This window comes from Pseudochaenichthys georgianus, unplaced genomic scaffold (assembly GCF_902827115.2).
Source record: "Pseudochaenichthys georgianus unplaced genomic scaffold, fPseGeo1.2 scaffold_1489_arrow_ctg1, whole genome shotgun sequence".
NCBI classification, from domain to species: domain Eukaryota; kingdom Metazoa; phylum Chordata; class Actinopteri; order Perciformes; family Channichthyidae; genus Pseudochaenichthys; species Pseudochaenichthys georgianus.
The window spans coordinates 7,501-25,235 of NW_027262336.1; the positions used below are offsets into that span (position 1 = coordinate 7,501).

A 17,735-nucleotide genomic window follows, 5' to 3' on the forward strand; every position below is an offset into this window, starting at 1 on the left:
TGCTAACACCAGCCTCTCTCTGTTTCAGGATGCAGGACGGGAGCTGGAACCCGCCCGAGGCGTCCTCTGAGGGTCCGCACCTGGACCCAGAGCTGGAGGAGGGGTTCGCTGACCTCACGGCCTTCCTGAGTGCAGAGGAGATCCACCGCAGCCTGGACCTGGCCCTGGAGGCCTTCGGGGGAACATTAGAGGACCCAGAATCCTCTACAACTGCTGAACACCCCCAAACTAAAGCTTCCTCTCCATCTGAAGGCGATGGTGCAGCATCTGAAGCCCCGCCCCTCATTAAACACACGTCCAGAGAGGTGGAGAAGCCCACCCTCCATCTCCAACCCTTGCCTCCCATCTATAAACAGGATAAGCCCCGCCTCCTTCATGAAGGTCTGGAGCTAAACGACCGCGCGGCGTCGACCTCAGAGTTCTGCAGCCGCGCCGCCACCTTCATCGAGGAGCTGTCCTCCATCTTCAGAGGCTCCGCCCACCAGGAGGACGACGCCTCCTCTCCGGACAGCGGGTACCTGACCCCCCACGGACAAAAACAGACCCCTGCTCCTCCTCAAAACCCCCGCCTGGAGGAGGAGGAGGAAGAGGAGGAGGAGGAGGAGCTTCACCAGGAGGAGGAGCATCACCAGGAGGAGCATCACCAGGAGGAGGAGCATCACCAGGAGGAGGAGCATCACCAGGAGGAGGAGACGGAAAAAGTACACACATCTTTTACTCAAGTAGAAGTACAGATACTCTTTGTTAGAATAATCTCCCTGGTCCCCGGCTTGAGCTTCATCTCAGGACCCATGTATTTATGATCCTCTATTGTTGAGAGGATCGTAAATACATGGAATGTTGAGATTTGAGAAAAAGTCCGAATTGTTGAGATTGAGAAAAATAATAATTCTCTGTTTTGACTACTTCCATTGTGGAAGTAGTCAAAACAAAAAAGAGAATTCGTTGGTATTTTTACAATCTCAAAATTCGGACTTTTCCTGAATACTCAAAATGTTAAATCTCCCTGATCTCCGGCTCGAGCTTCACCTCAGGATCCATGTGTCTGGGATCCTCTCCAGAATGGAAGTCATCATTACATCATTACATTGCATTTAGCTGACGCTTTTATCCAAAGCGACTCACAATAAGTACATTCGACCAGGAAGACACAACCTTGAGGAAAACAGAATCATATAAGTACATCAGGTTTCATAGAGCCAATCATCACATACAGAGACTAGTGTCCTTCACATGCTGATATCAAGAGAGGGAGTCACACAGTCACAAGATGGAGGAGTACCAGTTATTCTAGAAAATCATACATCCTGTCATTTACAAAATCTCAAATGTCAGACTTTTTCGCAAAAATCTCAAAAGTTTGATTTTCTCAAAAATCTCAATTATGATTTTTTTTTTCTCAAGATCTCCCAAATTCCGACTTTCTCAAAATCTCAACAATTCTGACTTTTTCTAAATGTTGTTTTTTTTCTTGAAATCTGAAGAAAAAAAATTCAGAAAAATTCGAGCTTTTTCTCAAATTTTGACTTTTTCCCTAAATCTCAAAATTCGGACTCAAGATCTAAAAATTCGGACTTTCTCAAAATCTCAACATTTTGACTTTTTCTGAAAATTTACAAAAGTGAAAGATCACTGGTCAGCGTCTTGAGCTTCAGCCTCAGGATCCATGTATTTATGATCCTCTATTGTTGAGAGGATCATAAATACATGGAATGTTGAGATTTGAGAAAAAGTCAGAATTTTGAGGAAAAAGTCAGAATTTTGAGGAAAAAGTCCGAATTGTTGAGATTGAGAAAAATAATAATTCTCTGTTTTGACTACTTCCATTGTGGAAGTAGTCAAAACAAAAAAGAGAATTCGTTGGTATTTTTAAAATCTCAAAATTCGGACTTTTTCTGAATACTTAAAAATGTGAACTCTCCCTGGTCCCTGGCTTGAGCTTCTTCTCAGGATCCTTGTATCTGGGATCCTCTCCAGATGGAAGGAGTCATCACATACAGAGACTAGTTCCTGAGCAGTGTCCTTCACATGCTGATATCAAGAGAGGGAGTCATCACATACAGAGACTAGTTCCTTCACAGTGTCCTTCACACGCTGATATCCAGAGAGGGAGTCACTCAGTCACAAGATGGAGGAACAGAAAGCAGTATTCAATGTTTACTTCAGATTAGCTCCACGTCAGAAATGAGCATGCTTGATGTCTCTCTCCATAGAGGCTGAGTCATCATGTTCATCACAGAGCTATCATCTGCCTCAAGCAGTCCTGATGCTCTTCTGGGTCATCTCACATCCTGTCATGTTCACAGCTGCAGCTGATACCTTTGTAGCATGCTGCTCTCAGGTTGGAAGAGGACACTCAGTGCTCTCCAACGCTCCTGTCTGTTAACACAACATTACATTATCTGTGGACAGTCCCCACAGGAAGGAGCAGTTTAAACTCTACAGTTAGTCTCCTGCTCTCCTTCCTTCTTGCTGGTGGAGGAGACTTGTTCTAGTGAAGAAGTACTCCAGTCATGGCCTTCCCCCCGGTCTGTGCCTTCCTGCTGCGCTGTCTTTAATACTTAAGTAGAGTAACGAAGTATTTGTCCTCCACTTCCTCCCACCTGCAGGAGGAGGAGCATCCCAGCGAGCCAGCAGGGGGTCCTGACGCTCCTCCAGGGTACCCCCACCACCTCCTCCATCACCCCCCCTCCGCTGCTCCGTCTCAGAGCCCGCTGACCCCCCCCTGCTTCCTGCAGAAACTGAAGAGCCAGGAGGTGGCCGAGGGGAGCCCCATCCGCCTGGAGTGCAGAGTCGCAGGAAACCCCCCCCCTCTCGTCAGGTAGGGGCTTTTTATATCACGTCTTCTCAGTGTCTGCGTCACTTTGTCCTCCATCCTTTCCTCCATCCTTTCCTTCATCCCTTCCCTCCCATTGCTCGCTCCATGCGTCCTCAGGCCGTGAGACTTCAGAGTGCGCAGAGGCAGAGATGTACCGTATCATCTGGCATTCAGACGCAGACTGGTTACGTGTTTGGTGTAATAACTGATGGAATGGAATAGAAGCCTTGATGGCAGGGGTCTCAAACTCAAGGCCCGGGGGCCAAATCCGGCCCACAACTTCATTTTATGTGGCCCCGCAAGAGCTTGCAAAGAATATAATACGTTTATTATACGGTTACATGCCGCTTTACAGAAGCAGGTTGCCCATAAACTACATGTCCCACAATGCATCTCGTTTTGTGACATGCCACTGAAGAGACTTGCAATTATTTGCCCTGGATTTCTGCTTTCAGACGAAGTTCATTACTAAGTTATTATCCTATCCGATAATAATCCAATTCAGAGGCAATAATGTAATATCATACATTATTTTATAAATATATTATATATTTATATAGTTACAACCGGCCCTTTGAGTGCATCCTCTATGCCAGGGGTGTCAAACTCAAGGCCCGGGGGCCAAATCCGGCCCGCAACTTCATTTTATGTGGCTCCACAAGAGCTTGCAAAGAATATATTATGTTTATTATACGGTTACATGCCACTATACAGAAGCACGTTGCCCATAAACTACATGTCCCACAATGCATCTCAAATGTGACTTTTTTCTCAGAATTTGACTTATTTTTTTAAAATTCTCCTTTTTTTCAAAATGTCACTTCTTTCTTTTCGGCTTTTCTTTTTAAATCATTTTGTGACATTCTCACTGAAGAGACTTGCAATGATTTGCCTTAGACTTCTGCTTTCAGGCGTAGTTAATTATCCTATCCGATAGGGTAATATAATACATTATTTTATATATATTAAATATTTATGTATGTATTTTTTATATAGTCTTAAAGTTACAACCGGCCCTTTGAGTGCAACCATAATGCTGATGTGGCCCGCGATGAAATTGAGTTTGACAGCCCTGCCTGATGGTCACTGTACAGACGAGGAGACGAGAGGAGGCTCATCAACGGGACCGCAGCGGGTTGAAACGTGTGAGAGGTCCTGCCGCAGCTGGAGGGGTCGTCCGTGTCACGATTTTAGTGTTTAGTTTCCGGGTTTATTTTTTAAATTCTGTTCTCCTTGTGTCTGGGCTTCCTTCATGTGTCTGAGTGTCTCTTTGTGTTCACCTGTTGTTGTTGTTGTTGTTGTTGTTGTTGTGTTGCTGCCTCCCCCTCTGTGTATATGATCTTGTCTTCCCCTTTTCTCCATGTTCAGTGGTCTTTCTTGTGGCCCTCCATGTTTGTCCCTGCAGTCTTTCGGTCCCTTCCTCCTGCTCCCTGCTTTGGCAACGTTAAGTCGTTCCTTGTTTTCTTTTGGCTTTTCTTTTGGATGAAAGCTCTTAAAGCTTTTTGTGAAACGTACTACACCTTTTGTTTCATAGCTGCATCTGGGTCCCGCCTTAGTGTTTGAGGTCCTGAAAGGGTTGGGATTTACGAGGGGAAGCATCAAGCCAGAGCTGGATAGACATGGGTCGTTGAGAGGCTTGATATCTTTTCTGTTATAAGTTCCTGAGGTCTCTTTGTCTTCATGTTAGGTAATAGTCTGTGCTCTGCTGTGTGCACGCTGGGGGTATCTGAGGAGTGGGTTCCTCATGCTCACCAGACAGACTGGTTCTCCTGACAGTACAGACTAAGAGCTGGAGATCAACAGAGAGGGTTGTGGTTCATGAAGGCGCCGGAAGAGGATTCCATGTTGAATGTCTTATGCTGATGTTAATAGAACGAACGAGAGAAAATACACATGTAGTTCTGTACGTTCTGTATATCGTTGGGTATCACGGCCCGTCCACACGGCGGCGTGCGTTGACGCTTCACCATTCACTTTGAATGGGGTGACGTCACTTTTTGCCGAACTGCATTGTGGGAGCTTTGCTGGCGTGGCTCGCTGCAAAAGTTGAGCAATGTTGAACTTTTTAAGCCTCGGCAGAAGCGTCAGCCAATCGGATCATAAGCCAGTCCGAGCTCTAGCCAATCAATCCGCTGCTTGTGTGTCCGGGGAGGGAGATCCATGTGATTGGTTGTTGGTCGAGTTTCAGACACGCCCGCCGGCAAGCGTCAACACACGCCGCCGTGTGGACGGGCCGTGACACTGCACCATCCTGATTGATGCATCTGAGATGAAAGGACGCGGTCATAGGAAATGCTTCAACTTATATATTTTGTGCAAGAATGCAAATTGAAGTTCCTGTGGTTTTTGTGTTTCTAACGTGAGTAAATAGTCTTTGTTCCTCCGGCAGGTAAAGCTCCAGCGGTCAGAGATCAACTGGCACTTTCGATTTGATGTAATTTGAGTAAATATATCACAGCAAACATTGAACACGTTGTTCTTGCATTGAGCTGATGCTGGGGGTATTGAGTCGGCTGAGGGACAGACACAGACACAGCCTGGGGACGAAGTGAGGACGGCTGGACGGCTGGAGGACGCAGGGACACTCTGTATGGAGAAGGTCGCCAAAATATTGTTTGGACGGGTTATTATAAGTTTGTAATACAGAAATATATACATTTTGTAAAATACAAGCCTTAAAGGTGGGGTAGGTAAGAATGGAGAAACCGGCTCGAGTGGCTAGAATTAGAAAATACACAGCCGGAACAAATCTGCCCCTTCCTCACAGAGCCCCTCCCCCAACACACATGAACGCGCACGTGACCAATGAGGGCAGTGTGTGCCCCGATGGAAGGCTGACAGGCAGGTAGGCCATCCAGTTACTTCAGCCGGCTCAGATGATTGGTCGAGCTTTGTCCAGCGCCACGGCTTCAAAGCACTTCAGATATTCATTGCTATCGGACGTTGAGAGCATTCCATGGAATATAACAACAAGTGTATCTCGAGCCGGTTCCTCAAACTTACCCCTCCTTTAATTATTAAAAATAGTTAGTTTATAAATAAATAAATATGCACAGAAATAGAAACATGTATATATATGTAGTTGCATGTATCACGATGGCAGCTCCGGTCCTCTATGCATGGTGCAGGAATGTGCTGACCCTCAGTGTGACCGGAGCTTTAGTGTCGGTGATGTTCACCAGCTGGAGAGATAAGGTGATGCGGGAGGGGGGGGGGGGGGGGGGTGGTGAGTGACTCCACTCGATACCAGCTTTTTACCAAGGCTTTCCCCACTGTATAGTTAGTTTAATAGGTGTATGCTACTTCCCCCCCCCACCCCCTTAACCTGTCTGCCTTTTTTCCCCTACTCCCCCCCCCCCTACCCGACTTGTAAAGCGACTGTGGCTGCGAGGGAGTGCGGTCGTCTTTCCACCAGAAGGTTGTGGGTTCGATCCCAGCCCATGCAGCCAACATGTCGATGTATCCTTGGGCCAGATACTTAACCCTGAGTTGCTCCCGATGGCCAACGGTGTGTGAATGTGTGTGCGTGTTAGTTCCTAGAGTAATATACACTGCTCTGTGTGAATGGGTGAACGACATGTCGTATGTAAAGCGCTTTGAGGGGTCTTAAAGACTGGATAAAGTGCTATATAAGTACAGTCCATTTACCATTTAAAGCGACCTTGGGTTTCCTGAAAGGCGCTATAAAAATATTATATATTATTATTATTATTAATTATACCTGTGAACAAATACCAGGAGGAACTGTTGATGTCAACACAATTACGTCCGTTTCACTCAGGAGGAGATACAGATCTAAAAAGTGGGCATTTCAAATCGTACCTGCCTAAATGCTTAGATTAGACGAGGAGAAAGCGAAATAAAATATTTTTGTTGTTTAAGTGAAATTCCACTTTCTAAACATTGATTTCTAGGAAAAAAATGCAATCTTTTTCCTAGAAATCAAACCAGTCAGGCTACACCCTGCTCACAGAGTCTCAAGCTCAATGTGAAGTAAGTGACTCACTAGCCAGATACAAAGTGCTGAGGTAAGGTAGAATAGTGCTGTTTACTGGTTCCAGTTGAACGGGGACTTCCACCCTGCCACCTGAGCCAGAAGGAGATGCACCAGCATGAAGTGTTACAGCACTCTCCACGAGGAAGCTATAAATACTCTGCCCTCTTGTTTCTGGACCGGTCAGCTCATCTCCGTCAACACGCTGTTTACTACACATACCTGACCTCGATATTTAACGCCTCATTTCAGCAGGGAATAATGATCCGGCATTTCACTGTTTCTCATACGGTCTATATGAACTGCTTTTAAACTGTGTCTCTCAGACCATTGCCGTCTTAATCTTTGCTTTTAACCCTCATGTTTTTCTCAATACACTGAAATGCTTATGTAAGTAAGTTGGCAGAGTCATCGTGACGGCATCCGTTGTTTTGTGGACGAAGGTTTTAAATCTTGGTTTTTGGTTTTTCACTTTTTTTTAGGACACAGAGGAGGAAGGCCTCATCATAGTTTTAGTGGTAGCCATAGCCGTCACCTTCATAGTTTTTAGCTGTCAACAGATGCACCATCTTGGTTCTTGGTTCTTGACCGTAACCATCTTGTTTTTTTGGCCATGAGTTTTAGGCCCCGTCCACACGGAGATGACATCAGTTGAATCCGCTAACGTTCTCTAACGTATAGACGGTTCGTCCACACGATGCCGACATGAAAACGCGGATTTGGAGCCCGAATCCGATAACTTCGATAACGGCTCCCAAAGTGGGTAAGTCTGAGGACGAAACGCTTGCGGCTCCGTGTGTACGCCACGTGTGGACCTAAGACTTTTTAAAAAACTACTTTTTCGTCTCCGTGTGGCCTTAGCCGTCAACATAGCTGTCACCCTTGCTCTTTTGGTTTTATTCGCCACCTTCTTAGATACAATGAACTTGAATGAAGTGAAAACACAAAGGGTTAAAGTTGTTCGATGAAACACAGAAAACAGCGTGAAAGCGACCTGTCAATCACCGGTAAATGAACATCATGCTGTTTGGAGGACGTAAAGCTAGAGATTGAGACCTTGAACTCATAATTGAAATGTTTACTGAGGTAATAAATAAAGAGAGAAGTAGGAACATTTTCTCACACGCAGCGTCCACACGGCGGCGTGCGTTGAAGCTTGCCGGTGGGCGTGTCTGAAACTCGACCAACAACCAATCACATGAATCTCCCGCCCCGGACACACAAGCAGCGGTTTGATTGGCGAGAGCTTGTACTGGCATATGATTTGATTGGCTGGCGCTTCCGCCGAAGCTTCAAAAGTTGAACATTGCGCAACTTTTGAAGCGAGCCACGCGAAGCAACGCTCCCACAATGCAGTTCGGCAAAGCGTGACGTCACCCCATTCAAAGCGAACGGGCAGAAGCGTTGAAGCTTCAACGCACGCCGCCGTGTGGACGGTAACAAAGAGAGAGAGAAGTAGGAACATTTCCTCATAGACTTCTCAACAATCTGAGTGGCCCCCTGCTGGATGTTAGAGATAGCGCAGCTTGAATCCTCTTCTGTCTCGACTTCACAGACGCTGATATTCAGAACAGCTCCGTCTGGTAGCCGGACTTTATTCAGTCACTGTATTATTAGTAATCTATTTAAAGTTTGGATATCTTGTGCATGTATTTATACCCATTGCACTCAACTTCCCCCTGACACACGTGGTGTCTTTTGGGAACTTGTGATGTTCCCTAAAGTGATGTTCCTTTAACCCGTACGTTCCTGCCGTACGAACAAACTCAACAAGTTTTACAAATGCCTTATGATTCACGAAACTAATGCGTTTACTCAAGTAGAAGTACACACGTCCTTTACTCAGGTAGAAGTACACACATCCTTTACTCAAGTAGAAGTACACACATCCTTTACTCAGGTAGAAGTACACACATCCTTTACTCAAGTAGAAGTACACACATCCTTTACTCAAGCAGAAGTACACACATCCTTTACTCAAGTAGAAGTACACACATCCTTTACTCAAGCAGAAGTACACACATCCTTTACTCAAGTAGAAGTACACACATCCTTTACTCAAGCAGAAGTACACACATCCTTTACTCAAGTAGAAGTACACACATCCTTTACTCAAGTAGAAGTACAGATACTCGTGTTTAAAAATACTCTGGTGAAAGTAGAAGTACTGACTAACTTCTTTACTCAAGTCAAAGTAAAGAGGCTTTGAAGTGTCCTTCAGTAGAAAGTACCCATAACTAGCAGCTGTTTTAAAGAGTACCTGACCTCCCTTTACATTAATAGAACAATAAAGTCATTGTTAGCTAATGAATGTTTCCATGGTGACCAACGGCAACATGACAACGTTTCCATTGGTCCCTCTTCTTTAGAGAAGACCAGGAAGTGATGGATACACGGATCGTGTTCCAACCAATAGGCACGCAGTGACTCTGAAGAATAATGACCACGCACCAACACACATTCAGACTAAAGGAACCAGCTGTTTGGAAATGAGAGAAGTAGAAGTACAGGTATTTGAGTTCAACATGTAAGAAGTAGAAAGTACAGGTATTTGAGTTCAACATGAGAGAAGTAGAAAGTACAGGTATTTGAGTTCAGCATGTAAGAAGTAGAAAGTACAGGTATTTGAGTTCAACATGAGAGAAGTAGAAAGTACAGGTATTTGTGTTCAACATGTGAGAAGTAGAAAGTACAGGTATTTGAGTTCAACATGTGAGAAGTAGAAAGTACAGGTATTTGAGTTCAACATGTGAGAAGTAGAAAGTACAGGTATTTGAGTTCAACATGTAAGAAGTAGAAAGTACAAGTATTTGTGTTCAACATGTGAGAAGTAGAAAGTACAGGTATTTGAGTTCAACATGTAAGAAGTAGAAAGTACAAGTATTTGTGTTCAACATGTGAGAAGTAGAAAGTACAGGTATTTGAGTTCAACATGTAAGAAGTAGAAAGTACAGGTATTTGAGTTCAACATGTGAGAAGTAGAAAGTACAGGTATTTGAGTTCAACATGTAAGAAGTAGAAAGTACAGGTATTTGAGTTCAACATGTGAGAAGTAGAAAGTACAAGTATTTGTGTTCAACATGTAAGAAGTAGAAAGTACAGGTATTTGAGTTCAACATGTAAGAAGTAGAAAGTACAGGTATTTGAGTTCAACATGTGAGAAGTAGAAAGTACAGGTATTTGAGTTCAACATGTAAGAAGTAGAAAGTACAGGTATTTGAGTTCAACATGTGAGAAGTAGAAAGTACAAGTATTTGAGTTCAACATGTAAGAAGTAGAAAGTACAGGTATTTGAGTTCAACATGAGAGAAGTAGAAAGTACAGGTATTTGAGTTCAACATGTGAGAAGTAGAAAGTACAGGTATTTGTGTTCAACATGTGAGAAGTAGAAAGTACAGGTATTTGAGTTCAACATGTGAGAAGTAGAAAGTACAGGTATTTGAGTTCAACATGTAAGAAGTAGAAAGTACAAGTATTTGTGTTCAACATGTGAGAAGTAGAAAGTACAGGTATTTGTGTTCAACATGTAAGAAGTAGAAAGTACAGGTATTTGAGTTCAACATGAGAGAAGTAGAAAGTACAGGTATTTGTGTTCAACATGTAAGAAGTAGAAAGTACAAGTATTTGAGTTCAACATGAGAGAAGTAGAAAGTACAGGTATTTGAGTTCAACATGTAAGAAGTAGAAAGTACAGGTATTTGGGTTAACATGTGAGAAGTAGAAAGTACAGGTATTTGAGTTCAACATGTAAGAAGTAGAAAGTACAGGTATTTGGGTTCAACATGTGAGAAGTAGAAAGTACAGGTATTTGAGTTCAACATGTGAGAAGTAGAAAGTACAGGTATTTGGGTTCAACATGAGAGAAGTAGAAAGTACAGGTATTTGAGTTCAACATGTGAGAAGTAGAAAGTACAGGTATTTGAGTTCAACATGTAAGAAGTAGAAAGTACAGGTATTTGAGTTCAACATGTAAGAAGTAGAAAGTACAGGTATTTGAGTTCAACATGAGAGAAGTAGAAAGTACAGGTATTTGTGTTCAACATGTGAGAAGTAGAAAGTACAGGTATTTGGGTTCAACATGTAAGAAGTAGAAAGTACAGGTATTTGAGTTCAACATGTGAGAAGTAGAAAGTACAGGTATTTGAGTTCAACATGTGAGAAGTAGAAAGTACAGGTATTTGTGTTCAACATGTGAGAAGTAGAAAGTACAGGTATTTGAGTTCAACATGTAAGAAGTAGAAAGTACAGGTATTTGAGTTCAACATGTAAGAAGTAGAAAGTACAGGTATTTGAGTTCAACATGTAAGAAGTATTTGAGTTCAACATGTAAGAAGTAGAAAGTACAGGTATTTGAGTTCAACATGTAAGAAGTAGAAAGTACAGGTATTTGGGTTCAACTTGTAAGAAGTAGAAAGTACAGGTATTTGAGTTCAACATGTAAGAAGTATTTGAGTTCAACATGTAAGAAGTAGAAAGTACAGGTATTTGGGTTCAACTTGTAAGAAGTAGAAAGTACAGGTATTTGAGTTCAACATGTAAGAAGTATTTGAGTTCAACATGAGAGAAGTAGAAAGTACAGGTATTTGAGTTCAACATGTAAGAAGTAGAAAGTACAGGTATTTGTGTTCAACATGTGAGAAGTAGAAAGTACAGGTATTTGTGTTCAACATGAGAGAAGTAGAAAGTACAGGTATTTGAGTTCAACATGTAAGAAGTAGAAAGTACAGGTATTTGTGTTCAACATGTAAGAAGTAGAAAGTACAGGTATTTGAGTTCAACATGAGAGAAGTAGAAAGTACAGGTATTTGAGTTCAACATGTAAGAAGTAGAAAGTACAGGTATTTGAGTTCAACATGTAGAGAAGTAGAAAGTACAGGTATTTGTGTTCAACATGTAAGAAGTAGAAAGTACAGGTATTTGAGTTCAACATGAGAGAAGTAGAAAGTACAGGTATTTGAGTTCAACATGTAAGAAGTAGAAAGTACAGGTATTTGTGTTCAACATGTTGAGAAGTAGAAAGTACAGGTATTTGAGTTCAACATGTGAGAAGTAGAAAGTACAGGTATTTGAGTTCAACATGTGAGAAGTAGAAAGTTCAGGTATTTGAGTTCAACATGTGAGAAGTAGAAAGTTCAGGTATTTGAGTTCAACATGTGAGAAGTAGAAAGTACAGGTATTTGTGTTCAACATGTAAGAAGTAGAAAGTACAGGTATTTAAGTTCAACATGTGAGAAGTAGAAAGTACAGGTATTTGTGTTCAACATGTAAGAAGTAGAAAGTTCAGGTATTTAAGTTCAACATGTGAGAAGTAGAAAGTACAGGTATTTGAGTTCAACATGTGAGAAGTAGAAAGTACAGGTATTTGAGTTCAACATGTAAGAAGTAGAAAGTACAGGTATTTAGGTTCAACATGTAAGAAGTAGAAAGTACAGGTATTTGAGTTCAACATGTAAGAAGTAGAAAGTACAGGTATTTGAGTTCAACATGTAGAGAAGTAGAAAGTACAGGTATTTGAGTTCAACATGTGAGAAGTAGAAAGTACAGGTATTTGAGTTCAACATGTAAGAAGTAGAAAGTACAGGTATTTGAGTTCAACATGTAAGAAGTCAAAGTAGAAAGTGGTCAGAAAAATAAGTAGTGGAGTAAAGTACAGATACTAGAAACATGTACTTAAGTACAGTAACAAAGTATTTGTACTCCACGACCTCCCGTCTCAGCTGAAAGAGTTAAAGAGGTTAGCTGTCTTTGAGGTGTCTGTGCTATCAGAAGACATGAAGAGTGGCCCCCTGAGGGCGAGGGGCCTCTCTGTATAAATAGTCTGCGGGCCGACAGGAGCCAGCGCAGGAATTCAGGCAATGCAACAACAAGAAGTTTCATATCTCCCACACCTTATGGGGAACATGAAGGTAGCATGGGGAAGCTCAGGCCTTATATCATGCAGAGAATGCGGGGAAAAGTAGGAATTGTTGTGAAGAACTTTGCCTTTTAATAATAATAATAATATCTTAAATGTATATAGCGCCTTTCAGGACTTATTTCTGTTGTGCCTCGTACCCTGCAAAGTAATGTCATAAGTGTCAAAGGAATGTTTTATGTAAATCAGATTTGAGGCTTTTAGTTCATTCCATTGGTGTGGAGGCAAGGTGCCACGACGTGATGCTTTTGATTCAGACGGTGATGCACGGGCAGAGTGGAGGATAATCTAAATGCTTTGTTTGATGGAGGGTTTCTGCGCAGTGCAAGCGTTCTCATATCTCATGACATGAGATGCCGCTTAAAGCGCTTTTAATGAATAATAATAAAAATCAACTTTATTGTCAACCTCAAAATATGTTTGTACACGCTGTTACGACCCGCCTCCCTACTCAATAGTAGTGGCTCGTGAGGCAGTCCGCAACATAAAACAAAAGTACACAACACATAGGCACTAAACGGTGATCATACATTTATTGCCACAATCATAAAACATACACTGGAGGACAGGTAAACAAACAAAAAGACGGAGGGGACTTGGGCCAACCACACCACGGGCCGTAGGATCCAGAGCCTTCCTCCGCGACCCAAAATCACACAGAACCTAACGGGAGAAATAAAGCCGCGAAAACCTAACGCTAACAGGTCCTCCAGGAAACACAACAAAAAGGCAAAGGAGCTCTGACACAGCAGAGACATCCGGAGTAGTGATCGGCCTCTTCCTTCAGTCTCCTCTTTTATGCTCGGCTGATTGGCAGCTGGGAACACCTGGGGAAGGCGGAGCCAGCTGTACCTGCACAGCAGAGAGAGCAAAGAGCACAACAAAAGGGGGGGGGAGTACGTAACACACGCAGAAAGATCGAAATACTGTTTCCCTATAGTCCCGAGGTATACAAAAACACACATCTCTAAAATAAGAGAAAACAGATTAATAACAGACTCAAACAACGGGTACCTGAGTACCAGGTACCTGAGTACCAGGTACCCGTTACTCAGGTACCTGAGTAACGGGTACCTGAGTACCAGGTACCCGTTTACTCAGTACCTGAGTACCAGGTACCTGTTACTCGTGTACCTGGTACTCGTGTACCCGTTACTCGTGTACCCGTTACTCAGGTACCTGAGTACCAGGTACCTGTTACTCAGGTACCTGAGCTAACGGGTACCTGAGTACCAGGTACCCGTTACTCAGGTACACGAGTAACGGGTACACGAGTACCGGGTACCTGAGTAACGGGTACACGAGTAACGGGTACACGAGTACCGGGTACACGAGTACCAGGTACACGAGTAACGGGTACCTGAGTACCGGGTACACGAGTACCGGGTACACGAGTACCAGGTACCTGAGTAACGGGTACCTGGTACTCAGGTACCTGAGTAACGGGTACCTGGTACTCAGGTACCTTGACTCAGGTACCTGAGTAACAGGTACCTGGTACTCAAGGTACCTGTTACTCAGGTACCCGGTACTCAGGTACCTGAGTAACGGGTACCTGGTACTCAGGTACCTGAGTAACGGGTACCTGGTACTTAGGTACCCGTTACTCAGGTACCTGAGTACCAGGTACCCGTTACTCAGGTACCTGAGTACCAGGTACCCGTTACTCAGGTACCTGAGTAACAGGTACCTGGTACTCAGGTACCTGTTACTCAGGTACCTGGTACTCAGGTACCTGAGTAACAGGTACCTGAGTACCGGGTACACGAGTACCGGGTACACGAGTACCAGGTACCTGAGTACCGGGTACACGAGTAACGGGTACACGAGTACCGGGTACCTGGGTAACGGGTACACGAGTACCAGGTACCTGAGTAACGGGTACACGAGTAACGGGTACACGAGTACCAGGTACCTGAGTACCGGGTACACGAGTAACGGGTACACGAGTACCAGGTACCTGAGTAACGGGTACACGAGTAACGGGTACACGAGTACCAGGTACCTGAGTACCGGGTACACGAGTAACGGGTACACGAGTACCAGGTACCTGAGTAACGGGTACACGAGTAACGGGTACCTGAGTACCGGGTACCTGAGTAACGGGTACACGAGTACCAGGTACCTGAGTAACGGGTACAGAGTGAGATGTGAATAGTTCAGGAACAGAAGGTCTTCAGCCTGGATTGAGCAGCGGTCAGCGTCACGGCGGACCTTCAGCTTTCTGGACGTTTGATCCAGACGTTTGGAAACGTCTCTCCAGACTCTCTTTCCTCGACCTCTAGGCTTCCTGGGAGATTATAGTTATTTTGACACTTTTCTAACCTTCTGATATTCCTTTCATCCTTCCCGTGTTATCGTTACCTGAACCCATCTTTGACCTTTGAACCTGTAACTTAAGGGAATCATGAATGAAAGCAACGTATTCTTTGGTCTTTTTTCTTCCAGCTGTTAACAGAAGTGTCTGGTCTGATGGGGTTTCTGCTTCCTGTCACTTCCTGCGTTGGGAGCTGCCACTAGATGGCAGCACAGTGTCCAAAACCAGACTGAGAAGATTCAACACTCAAAGGTGTTATTGTCATGCACGAAGCTACAGTGTAGAAATGGCAATGAAATGCTTGTGCTGGAAGTTCAGTAGAACACGTCTGCATCTGGAGTGAGACACATCCTTATATTTTAACTGTACTATGTACTTTTTTAATAACCTGTACTTTTTTTAATTACATTTTTTACAAATCAAGACATATCCTGACTTAGGACTTTTCCATTCAAATGACAAATAATAATACGGTAAAAGAGAATATGAGTGTGGCGCAGTGGATAGTGCGTTGGTGTTGGGATCAGGGGAGCGCAGGTTCAAACCCCACTGCAGTCAGCATGTCGTTGTGTCCTGTGGGATTAAAGCGTCTAACAAGTAACATGTCATAATAATAATAATAATAATACAAACAAAAGGTAATAAAATAAAACAGTTACAAATTTAAATAAGATAATTATACAAAATAAATTGATAATAGTAAAGTAAATAAAAGCGTTTCACACAAGGAGTGCCGTCTTCAGCAGGATCGGTTACACGGGGACATTTCCCATTGTGTTCTTTTGAAACTCAACTAATTAAAACGTCCATTTCCAACGAGCTGGACATCCAGGTATCTTTTAACACCCTTCCTCCTTTTGATGAAGGAGTCCATCCTCGTGTATAGACTCGGTCTCCATTGTGTAGACCTGTTCAACGAGCCTTTCCCTCCACTCAATAATTGTCGGAGATTTTAAGTTTTTCCAGTTTGTTGACCTGTACTTTCATCTGTTCTGAAATAGTGTGTGTGGCAGACATTGTGTTTCGTGTGTGTTGTCGTGTGTGTTGTTGTGTACCTGCAGATGGAAATGAGCTATTAACTAGGGTTGCCAGAAACTGACCATGATCAAAATCGATTATTCGGCAGCCCTGGCGAATAATAATCGATTATTCGACCCCCGCCCCCCCCGCGGGAGACAAAAAAAAAAACTCAGACAAAAGGAATTCCGTTGTTTTCTTTACTGGAAGATGTTTAACAGCACAAACAACAAACAAGCATGTCATCACAACGACGTGGCCTTGAAGTGAAGTTGGTAATGGCCGGCTGTGCTGCGTCTTTCTCTGTAACCTCGTTGGCTTCGCACTCAAATGCGAACGCATTGTTGAGGTTGAGCTGTGATAGACCAACGTCTTTTCGCAGAGCTTGCATTTAACTTCCTTTGGACTTGTAAGTTCGAAGTAGTTCCACGAGGAGGAACTCTTTCTACCTGCCGCTTTGTTCATCTTTAGTCGCACGTGTGAGGGAGAGGGGGGGGGCGGGGTCGGTGTGTAGCAGCTGCAGCTGCACGAATATTCGAATAATCGCTGGCATCCCTACTATTAACTCAATCTGACGCAGCTTAGAGTCAAAAGAGACTCCTCCGTCTCCGTGACCTGCTGAAACACGCGCATGAAGCAAAGTCCTCTGTAGTTACACATTTCAATAATTGATAAATCTAAGTTCCCCTGGAAAGTCAGCGGCGTGTGACCTTTCACCTTCTCCCTCGTTTCTATGTGTGTGTGAAGGTTTGAGCTGTATTGAAATGCTTTCCTGCAGAAACGTCTTTAAAGTCTGTTCGTCTCTAATCGTTGGACATTTAAAGGCTTTGACTCCGACACCTATACTCTTCTGACATCTTCTCAGAACTACCACGATGAGGCGGCTGATCGAACGTAGCTCAACAGAAACTAATGTCAAATATGTTTATAATGGATGAATGGTGAAAGTAACGTGTGTAACTTCTGTGTCTCTCTCGTCATATTGAAGTGAATATCTTTGGACGTTAAACTCATCACCTGGGACTCTGGGGTGACTTTTCTCACACACTTTTACACGAAGCTTCTGACATATTTTACACTTTTCGGAAAAGATATCTGATATTTTTCTAGTTTCCCAACAAGAGCCGCTTTCTCACCAAGTACTTTGCCGTGCTTAGTCCCGGTACTTAGTCCCGCCGAACTCTTTAGTCCCGGAACTGTCCTAGTAAATCGCGTTCACACTGGAATAAGTCCCAGATACGCAAATTAAGCCGCTGACGACTTTTTCTTCTTCTTCTTCTTCGGGATTGCTGGCAGGCCACAAACCACTTCACGTCGTATACTGCCACCCGAAGTCGGTGCGCTGGGCTAATGCTAATAATGCTAATGCCAGCAAATAAAATGGCGGCTTGACAAAAGTCTTCTGAGTGTTACGGGGCGTGGTTTGCAATTCGCCCAGCCAATCAGACATTGGAACCTTTTCCTCCCCAGATAGTCCCTGCTCTCTAGGGACTATCTGGGGGGGGGGGGAAAGGTTCCCGAGAACTAGGTTCTAGTTCCAGATATTTTTGGTGTGAACGCAAAATCCCAAGAACTACCGGAACTATTCTGGGAAAAGTACTCCGGTGTGAAAGCGCCTAATGAGTGGACTAAAAGGAAGTGGCACTACAGAATACTATTTTTAAAAGGAAGTTCT

At 43.6% G+C, this 17,735-nt stretch overlaps 1 protein-coding gene across 1 annotated transcript in view; it reads left to right on the plus strand.

The window, feature by feature from the left end:
- The window catches only part of LOC117441108 (palladin-like), a 19,636-nt gene extending 4,432 nt beyond the window's left edge, over positions 1 to 15,204 (plus strand). The window contains exons 2-4 of the mRNA XM_034077308.1: positions 29 to 701; positions 2,610 to 2,821; positions 15,175 to 15,204. Coding sequence (XP_033933199.1) covers positions 30 to 701; positions 2,610 to 2,821; positions 15,175 to 15,181 — 891 coding nt within the window. The 5' untranslated portion in view covers position 29 and the 3' untranslated portion in view covers positions 15,182 to 15,204. The remainder of the gene's footprint in view (positions 1 to 28; positions 702 to 2,609; positions 2,822 to 15,174) is intronic.
- The last annotated feature ends 2,531 nt before the right edge of the window (positions 15,205 to 17,735 follow it).